At 41.4% G+C, this 27,826-nt stretch overlaps 1 protein-coding gene across 1 annotated transcript in view; it reads left to right on the top strand.

Moving 5' to 3' along the window:
* The first annotated feature begins 16,041 nt into the window (after positions 1–16,041).
* GLIS3 (GLIS family zinc finger 3) overlaps positions 16,042–27,826 on the top strand; it is a 471,085-nt gene continuing 459,300 nt past the window's right edge. Inside the window, exon 1 of the mRNA XM_030801507.1 lies at positions 16,042–16,611. Within this exon, the coding sequence (XP_030657367.1) occupies positions 16,224–16,611 (388 nt within the window). The 5' untranslated portion in view covers positions 16,042–16,223. The remainder of the gene's footprint in view (positions 16,612–27,826) is intronic.

The following is a 27,826-nucleotide window of genomic DNA, read 5'->3' as shown; positions in this document are numbered from 1 at the left end:
GTTGACTGAACTTGGGGCTTCTAAACTGGCGCACCTGGCTCTGTCTCTGACTCTCTTTAACTGTTTACTGAGCTTCAACTTCTTTGCTTCTAAATAGGAGATTATTCATGGCCACCTCATACATTTGCTTTGAGGATTAGATGAGGTAATATATGCAAAGAGTTCCCATTTCTTGAGGGTTTGCTATAACTGAGACACTGGGCAAAAAGTTTTCTATAGTATCCTCCTGTGTACAATGCCTACAAGTGTTAATTCCTTTAGTCCCAATACTTGGACAGAGTATGTACCCACTGAATATTTCTCAAATCAATGAGAACTGGACTGGAGCTGGCAGCAGGGGCCTGTCTGCTGAGTCAGCTGCCCTGAGTCAGCGGTTGAGGCACATACAACACTGGTCTCTAGAGAGGGAAGATACTGACTGGGCTGCAGTTCCCACCTATCTGGCTGAAGGGCTGCCAGAGTATGATTCCTAAGCACGATGGAGAGCTCATGGGTAGGGAAGATTATCATTTTGGAACTACATGATTTCCTTTCTCACTGTCTCTCATTACCCCCCTCCCTCACCCCTGCTGACCAATTCAGCCCAGAAGAGGTACAGATCTCATTCTGAGTCACTCCAGGGTTGCACTGGTACAAGAACAACTGCATTTTTACTATAACCCATGGAATATAAGAACATTGTAGATCTACATTCTTGGCCAGAAAAAAAAAAAAAAGAAAAAAATTCAACCAAAGCACTATACGTCTTCAGTGGTGAATATTTTAGGAATGTTAGAGGTTCATGAAAATCACACCTAAATAAAATGACATTCCCACTCTTGGGCTCTTATAAATGAAGAGATTTTGGGGATCTCCAGGTTGATGACTCATAACTTTCCCAGTGTTTTTTTCCATGAGCCATTGATTCAAGTTGGGTGTAGCACTATACTTTTTCTGTTCCAGCTAAGCTGTTCCCATCATTTGGGAAGTTTTAGAAGCTTCTGCAAGCCCCTAGGATACCATTCTATGCATCAAAACCATTGTATTTGTAATGATATTTGAGGGACATTGGAAAGGTTTTTTGCAGTCTCCACCCAGGCTTGTCTTGCTCCTGGGAAGCAGTTGTACAGCAAAAGAATCTGATGAACAGAAGTTCCCATGATGCATTGAAGGGTTAGTGTTCCCATCTTGCTCTGTTCCTGAAGGCTGGAGTTAATGAGGAAGAGTTTTTATGTGAATGTCAGGCATGTTGCAATAACTAGCCACAATGGAATAGTCATGGCAATTTCCACCACTTGGTTTCTTTGTTTTTGTGATGTTGCTGCATGCTTCATTTTATGAGTATTTTCTTTTCTTATGTGTGGTTGAGCCCATCTTTTGCCATCTTGGGCTTGGATACTTGTATTTAAAAGAGATGAACAGAGAGAAACTGGAAAATTGACAGAATGACATATCGTAACCTCTTACTATTTTTCTTCCCCTGCTTCTGCTGACAAATATTCTGATGAGTTTGTGTCCCAAGGTGAAGGAAAAGAAAAGAAAAAGGACTGTGGAAACCAGGCATCTTTTGGTTATGTTAATATCATGGATACAGACCAAGCCTAGTAATATTCCCACTGAAATTAGATAAATGAAAACTGCGAGCAGTCTTAGTTTGGCTTTCTAGGGTAAGTCATTTGTGTCCTTGCCTTTTATCTTGATTAAAGCATCTACTACCTGATTGCTAATTTATATTGGAGTGGGAACAGTAGAATAGAATATAAGGACTTGTGAAATTCTAAAAGTGTCTGGTGGCATCCTCACTCATTCATGATGGTGAATAATACTGTCAACTGCAGAAAGGCCTACCTGGAGGATATTGTGTGCATTACATACCTAGATTCCCAAGATGGAAGTCCTTGCATCTGTGGCAACACCTGTGATGAACTACTAAAAGTGGACTTTCTTCTAACAACCTTTTGAGGGCTCTGATCAACACAAGCAGAAGCGGTGGTGGGTCAGAGCTTAGGTGGGGTATGAGGCTGAGGATGTTGAATTTATAAGGATAAAATGCCACTTTATAGATGTAACGTATGCAGAGAATATACCTCCATTCCTAACAGCCTGTGTTCAGAATTTTATACCCTTCCAACACTTCCATCACCTTCCTCTCTTCCCTGCCTATACTTGGAAAAGATGCCAAAGGCTTCCTTAGTGCTTCAGCTATCCAGTTTCGAAGTTGTCATGTGCATCCGATCCCATATTTCAAAGCAACCCTTTTGCCATTTTTCACTGTGTTATTCTCTCCTTGTTACTACCGGAGTTTTTTTTTTATGACCTGACATCGAATCCTGTCTAAACACTAACACTTTTTCATGTTAAAAGTCAGTTGAACAAACAAGGCCAGGAAGAAGGCGAAGTGTAGTGTCTCCCCGCTGTTACCCTGTTCTGGAGTTCCTCGACTTCTTGCGCACGGGGAGTGTGTGTGTATGTGTGTGTGTGTGTGTGTGTGTGAATGCATCAAGAGGGAGACACAAGCTCGGCCTTCGAATTGGCCAGCCTAGTGACCCGCGAGCCCGCCCCCACTCTTCCCCCTCCCCCTCCGGCGCTCACAGTCAGGAAGCAGCTGGTTACAGGCTGGCCCTCGCGGCCGCACACACATCCACACTCCTTGCCGGGCTGCCTTCCTCCCTCCCTCTTCCCCCTTCCCCTCTCCCTGCAGCCTCGTCCACACTGCGCCGCCCGGGCAGCCCAGAGCGCGGCGCGCAAGGGCACCGGCGGCGAGTGCCGCGGCCACTGCCCCTCCGGGGACCCCCTGTACGCCGTCCACGGCCGTCCAGGGTCGCACCGGCGACGGAACCCGCCGGCAGCAATTAGCCAGCATCCCGGGGTCGGCCCCCAGAAGCATTCCCCGGCCCAGGACGAGGATGAACAGGACAGGCGAGGCACAAAGTCGCAACTCAACTTTTTAGAAACATTATTTGTGCGTGTATGTGTGTAGCAGGAGAGAATGAGCTGATGCCGAGGGTCCAGCCACCCCGCCTCTGCCGCCTCCTCCCCCTGCCGCCGCTGCCCTCGCAGACGCGCGCGCACACACGGCACTTGGGCCGGGTTTCCGTGCTCCGTCCCCCCGTTTGGATGGGGCTTTTCATTTCCGAAGGAGGCAGAGCCCGCGGAGCGCTCTGAAGGGCTGGAGCCCCAAGTTACTCCTCGCCAGCGCTGGCCGCCCGCTGTCACTCGCGCTGGCTGGCCGAGGGAAGGGACCCGCACACCGGGCTTTGTTGTGGAAATCCCGGTTACCTGGTAAGTGGATGCCATAGGAACTCTGCTCGCAGGCGAGAGACGAGGAGAAACCGGGCGCTTGAGAGTGTGGGGGAGTTAAAGCTCAGAGACGCAAACTAGGGATCAGAAATAGTTTTCTACGCTGAGCCGGTGGCGTTCGCGCGGGTTTAAGGATACGCGCACCTCAACCCCCAGAGTCACAGGTCACCGAGAGACCTGCGCTTACTGAGACTGATAGCAACAATCAGGGTTCAAACCATGTTCCTGTCAGTGGCCTAAGAGCGCCCAGTGTAGAAGACAGATCAACAGGGCTTTCAAGTTTCGCTAATTAGCAACAGTTTTTGCTTTTTCATTTCAAATAGAGGGGGCAGAGGGGTACACAATCAGGGCAAGTTACAGGACGCACGGGCATGGGGCGCACCACTCCGGAGTCCCCACTGAAGGGAAACTTTGGCGAAGTGGGAATTGATGGGGTGACGTGAGGTCTCTTGCGCACACACGGGGCTGTAGTTGTCTTTTCAAGTTCCACGTGTTTGTGGAGCTTCACGAAGGCTGTTTTCCACGCCTGTGGCTCATCCAAGCCGGTGTCCCCACGATTGCGGGAGGTGGTCGGGTTGAGGGTACCTACACTCCGCGCGGGTACCGGCCCGGCGACCCGCAGCCGCCGGGTCTATAACTATAACCTCCCACGCCGCCAGTGCGCAGACACAGCCAGACACCAACCCTCCCCGCCGGGTTCGTCACCTCGCGTTTACATTTTTATGAGGCCCGACAAAATGTCAGCACTGTTTGGAAAATGTCTCAGTCTGGGAGACTTTGTCCTGCGCACGGCTCCAGCTCCAGTCCCTATAAATGACCCTGTGTGTATTTTGAAGTCGGCCCGGGTCGCTCTCTGGAAAGCGTGAGTGAGCTGCCGGCTCTCTCCTAGACACACACCTTGCCCCGAGCGACAGTTCCAAGTTACTCACTGGAGCTGACAAGTCACCTCGGGGACAAGGAAGTCACCCAAGTGTCTGGAAATCTTGGCCCTGGCTGATTTGTCATCCTATGGATGATTCAATTAGGTACCTGACGGGAGAAACTTTGGGGAAGGGTTTCTGGCTCCGCGTTCGCGCCCTCCGACTTGTTGGAGGTGTTTGGGAGGCGAGAAGCGAAAGGAAACCACAGGGTGAGGACACTGGCTCGGAGGGGACTGGGGGCCAGCGTGGGGGGACTGCGATCCCTGCCGTGGCTCCCCGGGGCTACAGGCTCCGGCCAGGCCGGGCAGCAGCGCGCACAGGTCCCCGCCGCCCGGGCTTCCCAACCGCAGCACCCTTTCGGCCCCCGACTTACTCAGGAGCGAGTTGCACAACAGGAAGCCGGCACTAGTTTGTTTTGTTTTGCTGCGTTCGCTCGCTCGCTCGCGCACGGGGCCGAGGGTTAGGGGCGGAGGCGGCGGGGGAGTGACGGGGTCGCAGCCGCGCGCACCCCGCCGGGCGCTGTCGCCTCCGCCTCCGGACCCGCCCCTAGCTCAGCGCCAAGGAATCTCCGACCCCGGCAGCGAAGCTAGTCCTATAGGGAACCGATAAGGGCTGCCCTCCTGCCTTGTCCTACGCGCCTCTCCTTGCCGCCCGGCACCTCTCCCGACTTCTCCAGCCCTCCTCTTGGCAGGAGTGGTCTCGCGGACTGAGACCACTGCTCTGTGTGCCTCCTTGAGCCCCACGCTAGGTTGCCCTGGTATCAGCTTGGCCCTCATCTCTGGAGCATGTAAACCCGGGAAGGGGTAGGGAGGTACTTCCGGAATCACAGGGAGTAGGGTCCGTAGAGACAGGACTTCTGGAGTCGCGGCCCCATTTCACAGAGAGGGTTGCTGTTGCACCCTCTCCCTGAGCCTGCAGAACCACCTTCCTCCAGGACTTCAGCATCTCCCGAGAGTTGGGGCCCCAGGGCCCTGGAGTTTGTGAGAAGAGGGAAGTTCTGCAGCTCCCCCAAGTGGACCAGTTCCCTTTAGTATGGGACCGGGAATCTCAAGGACAGACTATTAAAGCTAGAGTGGACCTTGGCTTCACCTACTGATGAAACCCAGCCCCAGAGACGTTAGAGGTTTTGCCCAAGGCCTCACAGCCAGTTGTTGCAGACCCTTGAAGTTCTCAGTTCCCAGTTAAGAGACCATTTCTTGGCTCTAAGATGAACTCAAGACAAATGCAAAGTCTGGTTCTGTCCCCTCTGAAAGCTTTGATGAGTCATGATTTCTACCTTGGGAATTAGCCAGACTTCGGTTTCACCCTCTGTCTTGTTCCTCACTGGACCTCCCTTTTTAGACTAAGCTTTTTTTTCTTTGGTACAAAATCGATTTGTGTTGGTTTAAACCTTCCTATTTCTTCTCTTTTATCTCCTTCTAGTTTGCTTCCATTGGTTGTGTGTGAAGGAGGTGCAACCTAAAAAGGTTTGCAGAAAAAGAATCCGCCACGGTGAAGGTCGTTCTGAGAAAGTTTGAAGCAATTTAGACAGGAGAGGGTTAGATTATATGCATTTTTTTTGCAATTGAGAACAAGCTGAAGTATAAGGATCATCTATAACCGTACTGCAGTTTTCATATATTTTCACTAGTCATCTGTGCAGCCAGACTAGCTCTGACGCTACCTTTGAAAGGAAGGGTAGGGGGCATTTTTTTTTTTTCGCTATTTTCAAAACACCTTTCTTTATTGGTAGTTTGTAATTGCTTTCTTTTCTTGCCCAGAAGACTCAGTAGTCCTTGAGTATGAGTAGATCAATTTAACTGCTGCTGTTAACTTTTCCCCTTGGTTCACCTCAGGCCAGTTTGGGGACAGCATCGTTGATCCCCTAATTCCACTGAAGTTCCTTAGTAGGCAGGTTATCGGAGGTTGAATACCTAGGGTTCGTTGGTTTGCTTGGAAGAAGTGATCATCGCTTCAAATAAGAAAGGCAATCTTTATTGGGGTGGTGGATGAACTCCAAGGTCCACCTAGTGGGTGAAATTCCTACTGAGCTAAAATAGCCTGGGTAGGAGAGGTTAAATAATACCCAGATAATGTTTTGTATCAGCCCTGCCTTCATTTATGCAGGAGAAAGTGGTCCTTCTGCCATTTCAGAAGAGAGCTCAGTGTTCTCGGCCTTTTTTTTTTTTTTTTTTTTTCCTGTGACTGTTCTTTCCTACTAGTAAATTAAGCCTGAGGACATTCATTCTTTCCATTGTTGTCTCTCATAATTATTGATCTTTGGAGTTGGAGTGTTAATTTACTCTTCTCCCAGATTATAGAAGATGTACTTCTTGAAGGAGATAACTCAGAAAGTGGCGTCACATGCACATTTCTCATCTCTGGAGAGGTCATTTTCTGTGTTTCTGTGATTATTTTCTGTAGAGAGCATTATATTGTAAATAAGGTGGAAATACAGGGCTTAACTATTTTAGTTTTCCCTAAGTTTGGTTGGTTCGTAGACTATCAGGACTGGGGAAAAAAGGCACATAGGAAATCTGTGTGATAAAAAAAAAACTTGTTGCCATTCTCATTCAAGGAAGATGACACATAACAAAACCTTTGAAATGACATTGATACATAGTTTGATTAAAAGATGCCCAAGTCCCCAGTTTTTGTAGTTTCCCACTTACTTTAGGCAGAGTTGACACAAAAGCCAAATTTTCTATTGAGATAAAATAAGATATCCTTACGGAAAAGCACACTTATCTTGAGCTTGATGCATTTTTTTGCAAGTGGAACACGCCCCCATAACTAGCCTCCAGATCAAGAAACAGAGCATTATCAACACACCAGAAACATCTCTCACACTCCGTTCTAGTTACCACCTCTGCCTAAGGTAACCACTGCCCTGGTTTCTAACAGATGTATTAGTTTTGTCTGTTTTTTTTAAAAAATCTTATGTAAATGGAATAATTCAATATGCACTCTTGGGTCTGGCTTCTTTCGCTCAACACAACAACCTTTTATTAGGTCAAATAATTAGGACTCCCCCTTTAAAGATGATGGAAACAGTCTGGCTTGCAGAAATTAGTGAGGCATTACTTAATATGATAGAATTAAGGAAAAACACTAACCAAACTGAAGCCATATTTATATTCTGATGACAGTCTGGTTAGGGAGACCAAACAGACACAAGTGAAATGTCTAATGTGACACCAGTGTAGGTGAGCAGGAAAATTCAGAGGCGTTCCTTCCACTAAGGCAACCCAGAGTGTATTTCACAGTCCTTTCGTGAGGGCCAGCAACCCCCATAATAAAAAAAAGTAAATGCCTGGTTTCAGTATTGAACTGTTCATTTGCAACTTTTAGCTGGGATTTTTCATTGTTCACCAGTAGGCCAAGATACAGGCAAGAATAACATGCCTACCCAGAAGAGTGGGATAGAATTTCTGTGCTACTTTTTCCTAGTAGAGAAAGGAAAAGACTAGGAAACACGCAACTGTAATTAAACTGGTTCCATAAGCCATGGGATTCATGATTATGGTCACACCTCACTTATATTGTATTTATTCAGGCAATAAATTATAGATGTGGGTTATAATTGTATATTTCACTTACACCATGTTTTTCAGTATGAGCAGTACGGAATGAACAATATAAATAGAATAAATGTATGTGAATATATAGATGTAGCATAAATATATGATAAATGTACTGTGAAAAATATAAATACATAGGTGTAAAACAATCTATGTACATGTAAGGGCTGGGGAAAGTTCAAAGATAAATTAGCTCTGACCCCAAAACTTAATAAAATTAGAATTTAGACAGGAAAATGAAACACACGCAAATAACTATAATGCAGTGTAGAAAGTTATAAATGTTGAAAGAGAGGTCTGTAGAGTAAAATAACATTTATTGGGTCCTTTTGTGTACTGAACAGTGTGCTAAGCATGTGATGTGGATTCTCATTTATTATTCTGTATTTTTTTGTCTTTTTGAGACATAGTTTTGCTCTTGCTGCCCAGGCTGGAGTGCAATGGTGTGATCTTGGCTTATTGCAACCTCCCCCTCCTGGGTTCAAATGATTTTCCTGCCTCAGCCTCCCAAGTAGTTGGGATTACAGGCGTGTGCCACCATGCCTAGCTAATTTTGTGTTTTTAGTAGAGATGGGGGTTTCACTGTGTTGGTCAGACTGGTCTTGAACTCCTGACCTCAGGTGATCCACCCACCTTGGCTTCCCAAAGTACTAGGATTACAGGCGTGAGCCACCGCGCCTGGCCCGTTATTCTGTAATATTATGAACTATGCACAGTAGAATCATCCCCATTTTACAGGTCAGATTTGTAGAGACTAAAAAAGGATCAAGGAGGGCCTAAAGTGGATATTTGGGGTGGGCTTAGAGGATAAGTAGGATCTGGATTTGGGGGAAAAGAGAACAAAATAAAGGAGGAGGAAAAAGACCATCGAGCTGGACTCTAAGGCAGTTTGTAGAATTAACAGAAACAAAGATCCAATCATGTTCCACTTTGGGAAGAAAAGGAATTTGTAAAACTTGAATTATGAGGTTCTCAGTAGCTGAGGGCAGACTTGAGTCAAGGAAAGCTGGTGGGGCCATCCTTGTCTGATGTGATCTCTTCAAAGCCAGGAACAAGAATGACTACACATTCCTTCAGGAGGAGCAAGCCTTGCGGAACTGCAGATGGGCAGATAGCGTCACAGTGCAAGATCAGATCCTGTCCTACTCTCCATGATAAGAGATCAGGCTTTCTGAATACCAGTGATTTCTAAAGTTCTAAGCCAGCTCCATCAAGTTTCTTTTGTAGGCCTGCTGAATATTGTACACAGAAAACCAACCAGATGCCAGGGCTAGTTATGAATTCTTGTTATTCTTGTGTGTGAAGAAATGGATTAATGTTTTCCCAACCTTTTCAGCATGACCGATAGATTCCACTTCTGTCTGTAACTTGGCTGAGTCATTCACAGAGGTTTTCAAAAAATCTTTTTAATAAATATGTTGTCATGTTGGTTAAGGGCCTAGTCATTGTTGTGGACATTCATACTTCCGCAGTGATGTCAGTGAACATAATTTAACTTCGTAAAACTGCTGTCTACCAACAGCCAGAAATAGTTACATCGGTCACTTTTAAGCAATAACTATGCTGAAGGAAAAATATCACTCAGTTATATGTGTGATGGGGACGCAGTAAGATGCCTGAATATTTGGTTTGAGTGATAAATTTTATTTCTAGAATCTTCCATAGGTAGATGTTTGTTACCCTTTTTAAAGGATTATGATTTTTAGCCTTGCAAATACCTAGTCATGTGGACTGAGTAGTTATACAGACTAAAGGATAATGAATGCCCTTTTTCATTTGCCACATTTTATTCCTTATGTACCCTCTTGTGTGAGGATGGGCTCGTTTTTTGGTTGGTTGTTTGTTTTTCTTGAAAGAAACATCTCCAGCCAGTTATTTTACTGTTATACTTCTGAAGAAGAGCCTTTGTGTCTCAAACCCTAGCCATGTGCTATTCACTCTTTGCAATTCAGGTAATTAATTCAGCCAGTGACGTCATCGGGAATGTGTTCATTTTTACATTTCAAATTCCTCTTTTCAGAATCTGATGGCTAACTCATATTAAGAACACATTTTGAAAGACTCAGTTCTCAAAGACATTGTGTGTTAATTTAAACTTTACCCACTTTAGCAGTATAAGAGGGGGGTTTTATTCCTGGGAAGTTACCTGTCCCCTGCAATAAAAAAGATCCAAAATTTTTGGTAATTTTGATCCTGATTCTGTCAGTTGGTTGATCAGTTATTACTTATTGAGCACAATTGATCAATTGATACTTACTGCACAGTGAAAGATAGCAGTGGTAGGAATGAAGCTTTGTATCATTAAATCCTTATGTTTTATAAAGCCAAAAATGTCAAACCCTTAGATCTTTTCTGTTCTTCATTCTAGCTATATTTTGTTATTTATTTTAGTTTGACTGTTCAACTGTGTACCTGCAGCTGTTCTTGGTAAGTACTTGGGTAGACAAGTAGTCCAAGTGCTTTTTAACAGTGACTTTTATGCTCTTTTGGCTGTGACTCACCCTACAATATATTTTTTGTCTTACCCAGAAGACGTATATGCATACAAATGGGCAGATAGGTATACTCCCAAATAAGTGAAGTAAAACAAATACTTCACCATTAATACATTTGATGCACTCCAATAGCTTCTGTTTTATTCTAGTAGTGCTATTTCATTAAATAATGCTTTCTCTGTTGAATAATTAATTTCATGGACCACCAATGAATTGCAATCCAGTTTGAAAAACACTACTTTAAAATGAATACTTCACTGAACGTAGATGTAGGAACTTATAGCCTATGGGCCCAAGGCATGGTACTTTCTGAACTTATTTATGTTTTTCATAAAAATCTTTTTGGTTCCAAGTTCATTTTCATTTTGTGTGATTTCTTATACCTGACCAAGAAAATCCCTAATTTTCCTCTTCTCCCTTGCCATTTTTGGTAGGACCATGGCTTTCTAGACCTTTCTATACTCGTTGATGAGTTAATGACTGGGGCAAAGTAAATGAAACACTTCTAAGTAATTACTACTGAAAGTAGTGACATTTAGTAAACTAGGAGGATATGAAAGTTATATAGATGCACTGAAGAGTGCAAAGGAGATTCTAAGAGAGGTTATTGAACTTTTAATATTGCCCTCCAGCAGTATATTCCTGAAGGTCTTGAATTTCCTCCAGCAATCTGTAGCCATTATCATTGTGTGGAAGGCTCTCAATGCTGCTTCTGATTTTTAAATGAGGATTGACTAAGAGGAATAAATTCCTGAATTGGATGTGGTCATTCTTTTTTTCCTACCCCCTTCCTCTCCCTTTTCTCTCCTTCTTTCTTTCCTCTGTGTTCTGTTCATATTTACTACCCATATTTTGAATGTCATAGCCATTAATTTAAATTTAAAGTGATGTGGCCAGTCCTTTTCACTCTATAAACTTAGGAAAGATTATTTTAATTTTTGAGAAAATTTTATAAAGCATAAAAATGAAAAGTTAAAACATTTATATCTCTAATTAGATAGCAAAGGGTTTGAATGGACAGATAAAACAAAGTCAGAGTTTCTATTAGGTGAGGTCCCTCATGTTCATTACATTGTCTTTTCTGAGTGGTCTTTGGAAGAATGGTCTTGAATCTCTGCAGAGGTCACTGATTTGTCTTCAATTGGTATAACTCAGAAATGAAACCTATTTCGTCTTATTGGTGATTATATTGCTTAAGTAACATTTGTACATCTTAGTGTTCAGAATAAATATATTCATATTCTTAGAATTACCAACGTTAGGCCTTGGGAGTGCCCAAGTGAATAGGTCTATACATTCTAGTTACTAGGTGTAACCTCCCTAACTTTCTGCTCCACATTTCAATAATGAGGAATTATCTCAGTTCTGTTTCTGTGTAACTTCTGTTGTAAATTCTATGAATTTGTCAGTTGTACTGAATAAAATTATGGAACCACAGAAATGATCAAACTCTACCTTATTATGGGTTATCATATCATAATATAGTACCCTCCAGTTTCAATTTGGAGGAATAATGTTGTACACATCCAATATATTTCCTCTATAATATCCTCTAGTTTCACAGGCGCGTGTTTGCACTTTCCTCTTGTTAAAATTGCAGACAAGAATAATTTTGATTTATTGGTGACATCTAATATAGCTGTGTTTATATTGTTGCCAATAAAATGACTTACATGATTGGTTTTTGTTTATACAATCTTTTCTGAGGAGTCAGTCACCTGTGTTAGGACAAGGTACATTCTGCTTATTTAAATGAACTCCTAGGATCTAAGAACATTCAGCTCTATCTGTCCTTGATTGAATTGCGAAGTGTGCTTCACACTGCAGCCGTGCATGAGAATAACTTATATTATCTATCAATAGGCTTTTCATTTCTATATTCTTCTGGCTACAAAAGCTGTAACAAGAGAAGCCCATGGGAATAGCAGGGGCCTATTAACAATCAAGGCAGCGATGTTGAAAAGGCAGCATTAATGAAATTATACAGTCATGAATCCAAAGGGGAAAAATAAAAAGGATCAATAAAAACTCTTATTGTAGATGGCTTAGACAGATACATAAGAAGTAGAGTCAGAAGCAGTTTGTTTGCTGGCCAGTATTTTGTGCCTCATTATCGGGTTTTCTATGCAGAGTAAGAAGTGCTTGTGGCATAAGAAATGGAAAATGTAACAAAGGCTAAATGTAGCCTAAGGAAATGAAATGATGTATGAAAATTAATAATTAACTGGCTCATCAGATGAATTATGACTCTAGATGAGTCTATTAATGATATTTACTAAGAAAGGGCCTTTAGCTGTAAATAGGCATTATGGAAGTCATGTTCTTGAAATTTTCTGGAATGGATGAGTTAACATTGCTTTTCGTTTGTTTAATCTTTTAATCCATGACGAGCAGTGCCTGGAGCCTTGGGTAGAAGGTAGAGTCATGATTTTATATTTTAATTAAAGTCACGCATTTTCAGGAAACTAGTGGAATTACTAAATGGTTTTGTGCCTTAGTTTCCTTAGGGTTAAATAATTTCCTCTCTGACCTGATTTACAGAAGTGTGTTCGAAGAGTTTGAAAGTGGTCAAAAGGAAAGATTTATTAACTTTCATGCTCACTCATATTAGCAGAACGAACATTTTCATTGTAGGAACGAATGTAGTATAAAACTCTAAATGTCACTATGGCAGATCCAAAATATCATAATTTATACCTCTGGATGCTCCTTGCTTTTTCTTTTTTTTTGTTTGTTTTGTTTTTGTTATTGGTAGCCTGGGGTAGAGTAGTTGGATGGAGAACAGAGGAGAAAATGCTGACTAGAATAATGTGATTGGATTTTTAACCAGAAAGGTGCTCTTCCGATGGAATCCTGTCAGTTAACTTTTTGACACTGATTAGTTGTGATTTTACCTTTTTGGCAAAGTGTCAATGCAATGTTAAAATTTCTTCTTCATGGTTAGTATTGCCCACAGGCACATTTCTGATGGGCAAGCCTTTTTCTATCAGCTCCCACTTTGATGGGGGTGGTAGAGAATGCTATTATTTTTTGCTTCCATGTCTACCCTCCAGATTTAAATGCCATAGGTGTAAAATCTACATATTTATTCTTGATTATAGCAAATGGGCGTTCTTGATAGTCTTTCTTTTCTAAATTGCCTGGAATTACAGAATTTCAAGAGACCATAATGAATAGATCCAAATTTCCTCAAATTTTTATGGATGAAAAACTGTAAGTCCAGAGAAGTTATAAATGATTTGTCAGAAGTAGAACTTGGGTATCTTGACTTTCTGAGTGCCATTTCATTCAGACTCTATGAGGGTCTTTCTTAAAAGTTATAATAGCATTTTATCCCTTTTTTTGTTATCAAGTGGACTTAGAATTATATCTTCATCATATGGCCTAGCTAAAAAGTATACAAAATATTATATAAATAGATGACTTTTATTTTTACATTCTAATATCTAATGTTTGAGAAATCTGTTGGCATAATTAATGTGAAAACTGGAATATTAGCCATATTTTCATGTTTAGTTTATTTTTGTCTCGAGGCTGGTTTTGCTCAGCTCACATGCCATTGGCCTATTGGTTTTTTCGTTATAGTATTAATCACTTTACTTTCTGGCTGTTGCTTTCTTACTAATAAAATTTAAGTACAACTTTGTTGTTGTTTTTACTTTCAACCTAAAACTATTTAAAACGGGAGTGCAGTTTATAAAAAAATAAAATAAATATTCATTCCAAGACAGGCAGGTGTGAATGCCTGATACTTAATTAAGTTCTCAGTGCTCTAATTATTTTTTCTTTTTGCAAACTCACCTTTTTAATGATCGTGCTAAGTACCTCCTTATGTGTTTTTATCCAGATTTTTGATGAGAATTTCTGCTCGTATATGATCTTGCTGCCAAAAAATGACTCCTTTATTTTTAAAAACCTGGAAATGGGCACAGTCTGAAAATCTGCAGACACTTGTCACTTGGACCATGGTCTTAGTGACTCATATTTCCAGTCATGTTGAACAATTCTTTATTTTAAAAAAATTGCCAATGTGACATATTTCTTTTGCCTTTTTTTGGCGGGTGGGAGGGGGTTGCTGCTGAATAAGTGCTTTCTTCTGCAGGGTTCAGAGTGCTCAGAAAACACTATTTTATCAATGAGAGGAAAATAGATGGCCAATTTTATCTGGCAAAGTACAGAGACATTAAATGACTGTTGCTCATGGTCTACCAATGAATGGATTAGCAGACTGGCTGGTGACACACAGGAGTTCTCCTACAGAAATGAACCATAAAAAGAATTGGAATTTTTCCAATGTAAGAATTAAAGTTATCTGGTCACTCTTGCTTCGTACTCATGGGAGAAGAGGGCAGGAGTGAGGTCTGACTTAGAGGAATATGGCTGAGTGTTTTCCAGAACTAGATGGCATGATAGTATTAAATGTCACAAACTGATGGCATTCTTAGTGAAAATAGAGAATTAGTAAGAATTAAGAAAACATTCTACATTTTATATTGTTAATTACTTTTGAATTTCCTCAAGATAGGCACACACAGCAAACTTTGCAGACGGCATAGTGAGTGCTTGAGTTAAAATTAGATATTTTTTATTTCGTAAAAAGAAAAAAATAAACTCTTCACAAAAAGTTTTTCTCCTTGATAGCCTTTTCTCGATTATTTATGGAGTCCTTTATTTGGAAGTTGAGTTGAAAAATGTTTGTTCAACACTTTGAGTGGATCATACACAAAAAGTAGGAATCACCCACTTGAGGATATCTGGTCACTCCTGCTTTGTACTCAGTCCTTATTTCCTGTGTTTGTTGAGCTTTGGCTTCTTTCCATGACTGTCATCTCTAAAAGACAGATTGTGACAGTGTCTATAATACATTTGGCATAGTGGCACAACCATGGCACTTTACCACCTCATTGCATACATTTTGGGGAGCTATTAGTCAAGGGAGGGAAGGGCCTTCTTTAGTGATTTACAACCCGGCATCATCACGTGGGTGGGTGATGACGTCCTGCGATCATGTCAGTACTTCTCTTGGTTCTTGTTCTGCTTCCTTAATGTTAGGAGTCTTTATGGAACTACGGTAGATTTACTGAATGTCATGCATCATGTACATACTGGACAGGTCACTTTTAGAAGGGGCATTCTCTCCTTATGCTCCCCGTAAGGCGTTTTGCACAGCGCTTCTCTTTTCTAGGATTTTAGTGGAAGGTTACAGTGTCGTGATGTTGATTCTCTTCCCATCCCCATAACTCAGGATCATTATGGAATCAAGACTCTAATGCTGCCATGAATATTTGAACGTATGGATATATGGATATGCGAAAATTTTATGGTATTTCCAGGCCTAGGTGTTTATCTTTTTCGAATCTAGGGATTGTGAAAAGATAGCTCTTAAAGTGAAAATCAGAGATGGTTTAGTGTCCCCATAGTCTCATTTAGAAGCCATGTCTGCTTTGTGGTTGTTTACTGGAACTTTGAAGCATTGGTCTCACAGCTCAGGTAGGTGGTGCTTTTGGGTTTCCCAAGACCCGCTGTAGCAAAAGTGAACTAGTATGGACAGATCCTCTAGGGAGCAAAATAAGTTTTGTTTTGCAAGCTGGCACCAGTAGATTGTTGTAGTTGCCAAGAGCACTGTATTGAGAAGGGCTCAGTGGCAAACAAAACAATGCAGTGATCCATAATCCATGTCCACCATGAATGCAGAAGGGGAGAGTGCCTGCCAACGAGCCATGTATTTGAGGACCCTGTTCTACATAAAACGCCATCTTGCTAAGAGTGCTTCTTTTCTTCCTGTTATGAATGATACACAGGTTGAAAAACTCACTGTATCTTACTTTCATTTTTGCTTTTAAAAATGGCTGCGTTTATTTTTTTAAACAGGCTTATAACCCACACCATGGATAACTTATTGGACTTTGCCTGAAAGGAGTCATTAGTGACATTGGATATTTGACCGTCTTGGCCACAGGTTTTTCAGAATGAATGGAAGATCATGCAGCATGAGTCTCCACTGGACATCGGGAACCCCACAGGGGCCTAGGATGGTCAGTGGTCACCACATTCCTGCCATCCGAGCCCACTCCGGGACTCCTGGCCCCTCGCCCTGTGGCAGCACATCGAGTCCCACTATGGGAAGCCTTGCTAACAACCTCCATCTCAAGATGCCCTCGGGAGGAGGGATGGCTCCTCAGAACAACGTGGCTGAGAGCCCCATCCATCTGCCTGCCTTAAGCCCCAGGAGACAAATGCTCACCAATGGGAAGCCGCGATTCCAGGTCACCCAGGCTGGAGGCATGTCAGGGTCACATACTTTAAAGCCAAAGCAGCAGGAGTTTGGAAGCCCTTTTCCTCCAAATCCTGGGAAAGGTAGGATTGTCTTTCTGGGATCTTTTAAAAATGGAAACAATTTTTTCCTCCCCCATCCCATTTTCTGCCAGCAAATCCTATGGAAAAATACACGATTCAGTGTCAGGGTCAAAGTTGATGGTCTCATAATGATATATAGCTTGCTCAGTAAGGGAGTAGGTGGGTATGTGTTGAAGGGGAGGGGACCACATTGGTAAATGCTGAGTATGAGACATCTCCTGGGACTGTGAAACAGAGTAACAGTAAGATAGAAATATAAGAAATAGGGAGGTAGGCTGGGTGGTTGTGGTGGAAGGGTAAGAGCTAGGTTAGCAAGATCCTGCCCTCCGGATACATGTAGCTCTGTCCTGTTTCCCTGGGGGCTGACTTCTCCAGGCCATGGACAAGAAGACTGACTGGAACTATCCTTATGCCAGTGCTAAAAGTGTAGTGTAGAAGAAAGGTGGTGTTTGGAAGGAAAAGAATAAAAAAAAGGAGAAATTTTAATAACCAATAAAATGAGAAATCAATAAATAAAAATGATAAGAAAAATTACTTTAAGAGCAAAGCCTGTAATTTTTATCATATAGCTAGTAGCAAGAGGGAAGCAAGCTAGAAGGGAATAATGAAAAGATGTATTTTGTGCTTGCGGAGAACTAGAAAACCTGGTCAATTTGAAGTGTAGAGAGAATGTGCTTTTAATTCAATAGCGTTTGAATTACCATATATTTTAAATTAATTGTTTGTGAATAGCAAGTTATTTGAATGACACATTATCTCTAGAAATGGATGTTGAATTAATGAGGTTATATTGTAGATGACGTATGTATTTAGAGGAAGAGCATGTACTCCACGTAAAATATAGCTTTGCTGTATAAAATAGCACAAGGTATTTTTAGCATTCCGTCTTAAATGTTTATGTTAAAAATGCTTACACCACCAAATAGAATTACTAGCAACCTTCAGAATAGCCACTCATTCAGTTAATTAAGGTGAATAATGATTTCTATCAGTCAAGTAGCCAAAAAGTTGTTTGAGCATCTGTGTATTTCTGTGTTTGGATAAATTGGTATAAATGGGCGGGTTTTTAAAAAAAAAAAAAAAAACAATAGTACTAAACATACATGCGCCTTTTAAATTAATTAATTTTTTGAGACAGGGTCTCACTTTGTCACCCAGGCTGGAGTACAGTGGCATGATCTTGGCCTCACTGCAGCCTCGTCCTCCTGGGTTCAAGTGATCCTCCTGCTTCAGTCCCCCAAGTAGCTGGGACCACAGGTGCGTGCCACCACGCCTGGCTCATTTTTTTTAGAGACAGGATTTAGTTATGTTGCTCAGGCTGGTCTTCATCTCCTGAGCTCAAGTGATCTGCCTGCCTTGGCCTCCCAAAGTGCTAGGGTTACAGGCATGAGCCACCGTGCCCGGCCTTAATTTGTTTATTTTTCTTCTTCTTTTTTTTTTTTTGGTCTAGATTAGTTTTGAGTCATTTTATTTCTTAGAGGTACTGATATTTAGTGTATGTATAGGAAAAAGTTTCCCTGGGGCTACATCCAAAATAGGTTTCTCATTGTTGGGTTGCTATGTCCAGGGTGTGGCAAGCTAAGTTCCCTCATGTTAAATTTAGGTGTTTTAGATTTTCAGGGGCTGAGGCCCGATAAAGCCTTTTGGTTCATGCTTGACTAGTGAACTGTAGCTTGCTTTTATATGTACTTGTGTTTGCAATCCTGACTGACAATAATAATGGTGATAATATTAATAACTTGCCTTTATTGTATTGTAACTCGGCATATGTCAGGCACCGTGTTAAGTGCTTTCCAATACGTAGTCTCAGTTATTCCTCAAACAGCACTGAGTTGTATGCTATGGTTATTTAACTGATAAGGGAACTAAGGTCTAGAAAGAGTAAGTAACTTCAGAGGCACCAGCCAGTAAGGAGCTTGGGAATACTAACTTTGATGGCGGTCAGAAGTGGCTGTAATTAAAGCCACGTTTCTTTTTTTTAAAAACCTCAGGTGCTTAAGGGCTAGTGAATTCTCAGGGTCGATACACCTTGAAATGCCTGTCAGAAGTAGTGCTGCTTCTTAATTCTCTTCCCTGTGGCTTTTTGTTTCCTTGCTCAGCTTCCTAGCTTACAGTGCTCCTCCTGGATCTGCATGGTTGGGACATGCATAGGCACAAATGAGGGGTGAAGGACAGCTGTATTATTGTCACCTCTAGCTTTGGAGCTTAGATACCATCAGTGGTCTAGATGGTGCGAGAAGTGGCTGAATGTATCGTTTCTTCAGATCTTGGTTGACAATTCCTATACTAAGCCAATAACTCGTTGAGGATGGTGATCTAGGATTATTTGAACTTTGATGATTTACTCTACAAATAATTATTGAGCATATATTATGGGTGAGCCACTGTTCTGGAGATGCAATAGCCAATAAAGCATAGTCCTTTCCCTCAAGGAGTTGGATAATTCATACAAACAAGTGGGCAGTTAAAATATAGCACAGTAGGTGGGTGCGATGGCTCACGCTTGTAATCCCAGCAGTTTGGGAGTCCAAGGCAGGCAGATCATTTGAGGTCAGGAGTTTGAAGCCAGCCTGGCCAAGATGGTGAAACCCCGCCTCTGCTAAAAATACAAAAATGAGCCGGGTATGGTAGTGGGCACCTGTAATCCCAGCTACTCGGGAGGCTGAGGCAGGAGAATGGCTTGAGCCTGGGAGGCAGAGGTTGCAGTGAGCAGAGGTTGTGCCATTGCACTCCAGCCCGGGCAACAGAGCAAGGCTCCATCTCAAAAAAAAAAAAAAAAAAAAATACAGCACAGTAAGGACTCCCGTAGGGATACACTCTGATATGGCCACATAGAAGGGTTCCTGGCCTGTGCTATATAGGCAGATACTTGGAAGGTAAAGAGCTAGCTTTGCAATCATACAAAGTGCATGTCCTGTGTGTGTGTGTGTGTGTGTGTGTGTGTGCATGCATGCATATGTGTGCATGGAGGGGGTTGTCTGGAACTTATTCTGGGAAGGGAGAAAAATGCACTCAAAACCTGGAGGGGAGAAATCCTGGTGCAGTTCATGGACTTGCACCTGGTTCCACATGGGTAGGGGTACAGAAAATCCGTGGTAAGAGATGAAGATGGAGAAGAATCAGCAGAAGCCAGAGGAAGGGCCATGAATGATGTGCCAAGGAGTTTGGATCCGTTTTGAGGACACTGATGGAACATGGGACTCTTGTGGGTTTATTAATTAGGGTTTTCCAGAGAAATAGACGAATAGGATACATATCTACATGTGTATATTTGTTTGTGTGTGTATATATATAAAGAAATTTTTTATAAGAAATTGGCCCTTGGGATTATGGAGAGTGGCAAGTTCCAGGATCTACAGGCAGAGTCAGTCAGCTGGAGACCCAGGAGAGCCAATGGTTTCATTGCAGTTTGAGTGAAGGCCTGAGAACCAGGAGAACCCATGATGTAGTCCCTGTCTGAAGGCTGCCAGGCTCAAGATCCAGGAAGAGCTGATGTTCCAGTTTGAATTTAAAGGCAAGAAAACAGTCAGTGTCCCAGTTGGAAGGCAATGAGGCAGGAAGAATTTTCTGTTGTCGAGGGCAAGGGTCAACCTTGTTCTATTCAGGACTTCAACTGATTGGCTGAGAACCATTCACATTAGGGAGGGCAATATGTTTTACTCAGTGTAGTGACTAAATGTTAATCTTACCCAAAAACACCCTCATAGAAATGCCCAGAGTAGTGTTGGACCTAATATTGGGGCACCAAGTGGCCCAGTCAAGTTGACACATGCATTTTAACCAAAGCAGTGTCATTGCTTTGGGGCAAGATACAGTTTACATGGCGGCTAAGAAAATGCATTTTCTAAGCTTTGAAAGTGATTATAGCAACTCTCAGGGAAGCAGTAGAGCTGTGTATGGAGAAAAGTTGTTACCTAAGAATTGCTACGCAGACAAGCATCTGACTTGAAGACTGAAGAATCTTTGATGGAAGGCTCATGAGAAGTATACATTTGATATTGTTTATATTATTTAAAAATTGAGTTCTGCTCAGTTGAAAACTCAAATAACAGCGGCTTTAACATCATAAATTGTGGTTCCCAAACAATGTGTTAAAGGTCACTGGAGTGCCACAGTGAATTTTGGGAGTCACAGGGTATTTTAAATTTAGACAGAAACAGGGATACGTGATGTCCTTTGGACACCAGGCAAACTACTAGGCTGAGGAGGTTGACAGTTTTAAGAGTAAGTTGCACTATGTTCCTTTTGGTGAAATCGTATCTTTGAGAAGCTCCATTTTCAGTAATGGCGATTTAGAAGCAGCAAGTACTTTTTACACCCATGTCCACGGCAGCATTGTTTACGATAGCCAAAAGGAAGAAACAACCCAATGTGGTATATACATACAATGGAATGTTATTTAGCCTGAAAAAGAAAGGAAGTTCTGACGCATGCCACAACATGGATGATCTTTGAGGAAATTATGCTAAATGAAATGCACTAGTCACAAAAGGACACGTACTGTATGATTCCTTTTGTATGAAGTTCCTGGAATGGTCAAATTCATATAGTCAGAGTGGTGGTTGCTGGGAGTTGGGGAAAAGGGGGCATGAGGAGTTAGTGTTTGATGGGTACAGAGTTTCAGTTGGTGAAGATGAAAAAGTTTTGGAGATGGGTAATGGTGATGGTTGCACAATAATGTGAATGTACTTAATGCCACCAAACTGTACATTTACAAATGATTAAGATGATCGCTTTTATGCTGTATATATTTTACCACAATTTTAAAAGAGCAAATACCAACTGAAAACGTGGAATGGGTGATTGTGTCCAATCTTACTCCAAAGTTTGAGAAACATTAGAGTGCACAATTTAACACACATCCCATTAGTATTTGTGGTTATTTAAGAATGAAATAAAAATACTGTTTTTCTTTTAATTTATTTGTATTATTTTTTCAAACAACTAATAAGCTGTTAGTACGTACATGTTATTGAGTTGTTTACATCTAACTACTTGATAAATGCAACTTTAGGTGTTTCTTTTGGCCTAGGGGTACCATGGAAAAAATTACTGAAACACTGAGCATGCTATGAACTGAGAACATTTGGGAACTTTTGTTGTAGGAGTTTATTTTTATTATACAGAGAAGGCTGCAGTAGATGCTTGCTGCTAGTAGTTGGCCACTCCGCTCTCTGTGGTCCAAGATCGTGGAGCTTTCTTTAGTCTTCTTCTAGATTGCACAACATCTGCCTCATTCCAGCTCCAGCTATCTAGTCTGCCTTCTGAGAAGAGTGAGGAGGAAGGAAGAGGACAAAAGGCAACAGACAAAAAGAACAACTCCTCCCAGATCTGTTCCTCTTCAAACAGCTTTCCCAGGTGCCCTACCCAGCTATTCCCATTTAAATTAACGAATCATTGCGTAACTTATTTCTTAAATACAATTCATTCTTTGATGCTGAATTTATCATTTTTTAAAGTTTGATCTTGCGTTATGCTGTTTTGTGTTGTATTATACTGCGTTTAACTTTTTTGGCATTTTGCCTCTTTTATCTCTCTCAAGTAAGGTGAACCACTTGAAAGTAAGTTGCAGACATTGTGACCTCCAAATTCCTAAGCCAGTATCTTTCATGTTATATAACCAAAATATATTAATCATAACCAAAGAAATTAACTTTCATACAAAGTATTATTTATATATAGTTACATTTTAAAATACAGTCCAGGCTGGCGTGTGACTCATACCTGTAGTCCCAGCACTTTGGGATGCCATGGTGGGAGGATGGCTTGAGGCCAGAAGCTCAAAGACCAGTCTGGGCAACAAAGTGAAACCCCTCTCTCTCTACAAAAAGTAAAATAATTAGCTGGGTGTGTTGACATGTGCCTGTTGACCCAGCTATGCGGGAGGCTGAGGTGGGAGGATCCCTTGAGTCCAGGAGTTTGAGGCTGCAGTGAGCCATGATTTTGCCACTGCACTCAAGCCTGGGTGACAGAGTGAGACCCTGCCTCAAACATAAATAAATAAATAGTCATCCATATTTAAATTTTATATTATTTTTATTTCATTCTACTTATTATGATATAAATTATTATTTTCTTTCCCTGCTTATTATCTAAATGTCCTTTATAGCTGTTTTTTTTTTCTGATCAAAGATCGTATATTACCTTTGGTTGTCATATCTCTTTAGCCTACTTCAACAGACTTTTTTCATTGTCTGTTGTATTCTCAGGGATAAACCTAAGTAAAGGAATGATATAGGAAAATAACATTTTAAACCAGTATCAGTATTTTAAAATTAATGCTGTGGCAGTGGAGAAAAACACACAGCTAGCTAACCAACTGACCAAACAAGCTCTAATCTAAGCTCTAGATTAACACCAGTTGAAATATCCAACCACAGACAGTAAAAAATAAACATGAAACTTGATGTATTATTTAAAGTACATTAATTTTTCAGCCTCCCAGCCTCTCACAATACATTATTTTTCTTAAACCGGGTCTTTACAAGAGACATCAACCTTAAGTGACACAAGAGTTTTTTAATCCCATTTAGTTTGGTATCCTTTGTTGATATTATTATTTAATTTTTTTTTTTTTTGAGACAGAGTCTCGCTCTGTCAGCCAGGCTGGAGTGCAGTGGCGCAGTCTCGGCTCCCTGCAAGCTCCGCCTCCCAGGTTCACGCCATTCTCCTGCCTCAGCCTCTCCAAGTAGCTGGGACTACAGGCGCCCGCCACCACGCCCGGCTAATTTTTTCTATTTTTAGTAGAGACGGGGTTTCACTGTGGTCTCGATCTCCTGACCTCGTGATCCGCCTGCCTCGGCCTCCCAAAGTGCTGGGATTACAAGTGTGAGCCACCGCGCCCGGCCATCTGTTTTTTTTTCTTCCAGTTCCTCTACATTTCTTTGTGTTTCATTAAAAAATACGCTGATATATATATATAAATATAAAAAAATATATAATATATAATATGAAAATATATAATATAAAATATATATAATATATAATATAAAATATATATAATATATATGTGTATATATATAAAAATTTATATGTGTGTGTGTGTGTGTATATATATATATATATATATATATATATATATATGTTTTTTTTTTTTTTTTCGAGATGGAGTCTTGCTCTGTCGCCCAGGCTGGAGTGCAGTGGTGCTATCTGGGCTCACTGCAACCTCTGCCTCCGGGGTTCAAGCAATTCTCTGCCTCAGCCTCATGAGTAGCTGGGATTATAGGTGCCTGCCACCACGCCCGGCAACTTTTGTATTTTTAGTAGAGATGGGGTTTCACCATTTTGGCCAGGCTGGTCTTGAACTCCTGACCTCGTGATCCACCTGCCTCGGCCTCCCAAAAGTGCTGGGATTACAGGCGTGAGCCACCGTGCCCAGCCACGCTGATATTTTTAAAGAGTTCAGGTGAGTTGTCTTGTTCCACACTCTGGTTTGTCTGATCATTTCTTCATGGTTGGATTCAGGTTAAACATTTTTGGCAAGAATACTATGAAGGTGATTTGTGTACCACACATTGCATTATACCCAGAAGCACTGAATGCTGCTTCATCCTAGTGTTTGTGATGCTATATTTGATCACCTGGCTAAGGTGGTGTTACCAGATCTCTGCATTGTGAAGGGCACTTTCTCTTTCAAAATGTGTAAGTGATCTTGTGCAAATATCTTGTCCTCCAACAATCTTTCATAGCATCCATTGATGATACTTGTCAGAATCAGTTTTTACATGGTTGGTTGCATAGTGGTGATTTTCTGATTCTTTTCTTCCTGCTATGTTTATTAGCTGGTATTCTTCTGGAGAGAGGAGTTTCTCTCCCTTTTCTTTTTGTGAATCACTACAGAATCACTCATGGATTTTTTAAAAAATTATTCTGTTATAATTCATTACCATCATTATTCTTTGTGATGCTCAAATTGTCCCACATTTGACCAGTGGGAGCCCCTTGAAGTCAATTCTTGTGTCTTTATGACATGTTTCCATTAAGTACTTCCTTGCTTACAGGCATAGCAAGATGTTCTAGGCTCACTTTTACTTGCATGCCCCATACCTGGAATCATGCATTTTCCCAAGAAGCTCAAGTCCCTCTTAGTGGGGAATATTTGGAAAACTGGCTGAAAGGGTGTTCTTCTTGACTGTGGGTTGTCATTGCTTGTGAGCCCTTTCCACGGACAGAGTTAGGAAATATATTAGAGAAAGATAGTGAGTTCCAATTAAAATGCAGCATTCCTGAGTTCTTCCTCACACTGTCTTATTGCACACTTGTCAGTGTTTTCAGCAACGTCAGTGTATTTTTTTTGCTCTGTCTACGACAAAGAGTTACTTTGAGTTTTATGTTTCTCAGATAATAAAAATTAGTTTAAAAATTGATCATTTACTACATGTAAATTTTTAATGAGTAGAGGTGAATGTGTTCCTATTTGTCTGAGCCACTGAGTGAGCAGGGAGGACAGGGTGCAGTTGGCAACTTACTAGTCTCACTGGGATTTGTGTGTAAAGGATCCCGGTTATATTGTATTTCCCCTACTTCCTGCTCCAACAGTTACTCACTGTAATTAGACTGGTAGAAAAGCATTTTTCAGAGCATCTGGGAAATCAGTTTTATGATCCCCACTTTAAGCACATTTGACACAACTATTTAAATATTTAAGACAATTTTACATTTGTAGTACCCGGAGGAGTATATAATTGGGAAGATTTTCATTATAAGAGTTTTCATTTTACTTCAGGGCTTCTGACATTTCTTACTGGGCTCTGCTGTCCTTTGAGACAAAGGGAGTTAGTTATTCATTAGCGTTTGTGGGTTATTCATTATTGTTGGTCAGACAAAAAAGACAGAATAATATCAACAAAGGACACCAAACTAATTGGGATTAAAAAACTCTTTTGTGTCACTTAAGGTTGGTGTCTCTTGTAAAGACCTGGTTTAAGAAAGATAATGTATTGTGAGAACCTGGGAAGTCGAAAACTTAATGTACTTTAAATAATACATCAAGTTTCATGTTTGTTTTTTACTGTTTGTGGTTGGCTATTTCAATTGGTTTTAATCTAGAGCTTAGGTTAGAGCTCGCTTGGTCAGTTGGTTAGCTAGCTGTGTGTTTTTCTCCACTGCCACATCATAAATTTTAAAATACACTGATTTAAAATGTTACTTTCCTATACTTAGGAAAAGTATTTCCTTTACTTAGGTTTATCTCTGGGAAAACAACAGACAATGAAAAAATCTGCTAACACCAGTGTGTGTACCGTGTTGAATGCAGCCATGTTAGAACTGGGATAAGAGTGGAGACTGGGGTCCCCCAGTTTTGAAGAGATGCAGTTAATATATGACCTAAAGAAAGTTGGGGCAATATCCGTGGTTATTTTTTTTCACTTCTGCTTTTTAATCATTTATATTTTCTTGCACTTGCAATGTGGCTTCTTGCAGAATTAGAGCAAATAAAGTTAATAGTCCATAAAAGTTTCCAAAAGTAACCAAACAGCCAGAGACCAAAGGCATTATTCCAGTTGAGGTAGTCAGAGTTTTCATTTTGTCTCGCCAACAAGTCAGGTGAAACACAATGTTTACTTTTGTTTACTCTCTGAGCTACACAGGGTCCAGTTTGTATGATTTATTGATACTGTGTATAAATCAAATTGATGATGGACTTCCAAGTATTACTCAATCGGAGGCGTGATTTGTTCCAATTATAAAAGGGGGTTTCAGTCTCATAACATTACATCTTTAAAAGAATCTACTCTGTTAATACCCTTCCCCACTTCGAATGCTACAGGACATGAAGCTGAAATGTAACTTTCATTAATCACCTATAACATTTTCTTTGTCCCTCCCCTCCCCTCCCCTCCCCTGCATTTTCTTCTCTTCTCTATTTTCTTCCCTTCTCTATTTTCTTCTCATTTTTTTTCTTTTCTTTCAGTCTTACTCTGTTTCCCAGTGCGCTGGCACTGTCTGGGCTCACTGCAACCTCCACCTCCTAGGTTCAGGTGATTTTCCAGCCTCAGCCTCCCAAGTAGCTGGGACCACAGGCGTGTGTCACCACCGGCTAATTTTTGTATTTTTTTTTTTGTAGAGATGGGATTTCTCCATGTTGCTCAGGCTGAGCTTGAACTCCCGAGCTCAAAGTGATCCATCTGCCTTGGCCTTCCAAAGTGCTAGGATTACAGGCATGAGCCACTGCCCCTGGCTAACCTGTAGCATTTTCTAGGGCGGTTAAAGGGGAGCAGCCTTGGACTTGTACAGTACTTTGTACTTCACAAACTTTCATATTGATTATCTCATGTGATTTGATTAAAGGCAGCATCCTGTGAGATGGGGTAATTGGCCCCATTTTAGGGATGAAGATACCAAGGCTCAGTTTGCTGGTGATCTCATTCTTTTAAAAAATACTTATTTATTTATTTACTTATTTATTTATAGAGGCTGGGTCTTGCTCTGTCCCCCAGGCCAGAGTGCAGTAGCACGATCATAGCTCACTGCAGCCTTGAAGTGCTGGGCTCAAGTGATCCTCCCACCTCAGCGTCTCATGTAGCTGAGACCACAGGGGTGTATCACCCCACCTGGCTTTTTTTGTTTTTTTTTAATTTTTGTAGAGATGGGATCTTGCTGTGTTGCCCAGGATGGTCTCAAACTCCTAGGCTCAAACGATCCTTCCACCTCAGCCTCCCAAAGTGCTGGGATTACAGTTGTGAGCCACCATGCCCTGCCCAATCTCATTCTTTATGTGCTGTGTGGTTTTCCATTGAATAGGACCCCACGGTCTTAGATCTTTTGCTATAGGAGTTCAGAGAAATCTTTCTCCTTCTCTCTATTGGAATAGAGGGTGCTGCCATTCCTGAAAAAGTATACTTTTAAAAACTCAAACCATTCAGCTGTCATTTCCATCCATGAGCTGAGGAAATGGGCACTTACTCCTGTTTTTGAAAATGTTACTTGACAGTTTTCAACAGTTGGCCCCTCTGAGCATGGAGAGCGTTGCCTACTCGGGAGGAGTTAGGCAGCCTTTTGTGTGGCCACCTGAATGACATCGGTATATGCATAAGCACCTTTCCATGCCTCTATCTATATGAAGTCTTTAAACCCAGGCAGGCAGATACTATGAATGTGAATAGATTTGCTACTTCTGACTTGTCACATTTTAAAGACACAATAGATGGTGACTTGTATTTAGTGCTTATTTTCATGGCTGCCTTATTTGAATAATGAAAGACGTAAAAAGTTT

This window comes from Nomascus leucogenys, chromosome 1a, assembly GCF_006542625.1.
Source record: "Nomascus leucogenys isolate Asia chromosome 1a, Asia_NLE_v1, whole genome shotgun sequence".
NCBI lineage: Eukaryota > Metazoa > Chordata > Mammalia > Primates > Hylobatidae > Nomascus > Nomascus leucogenys.
The sequence above is the reverse complement of the archived record's forward strand: the minus strand, read 5'-3'. Positions and strand labels throughout refer to the sequence as shown.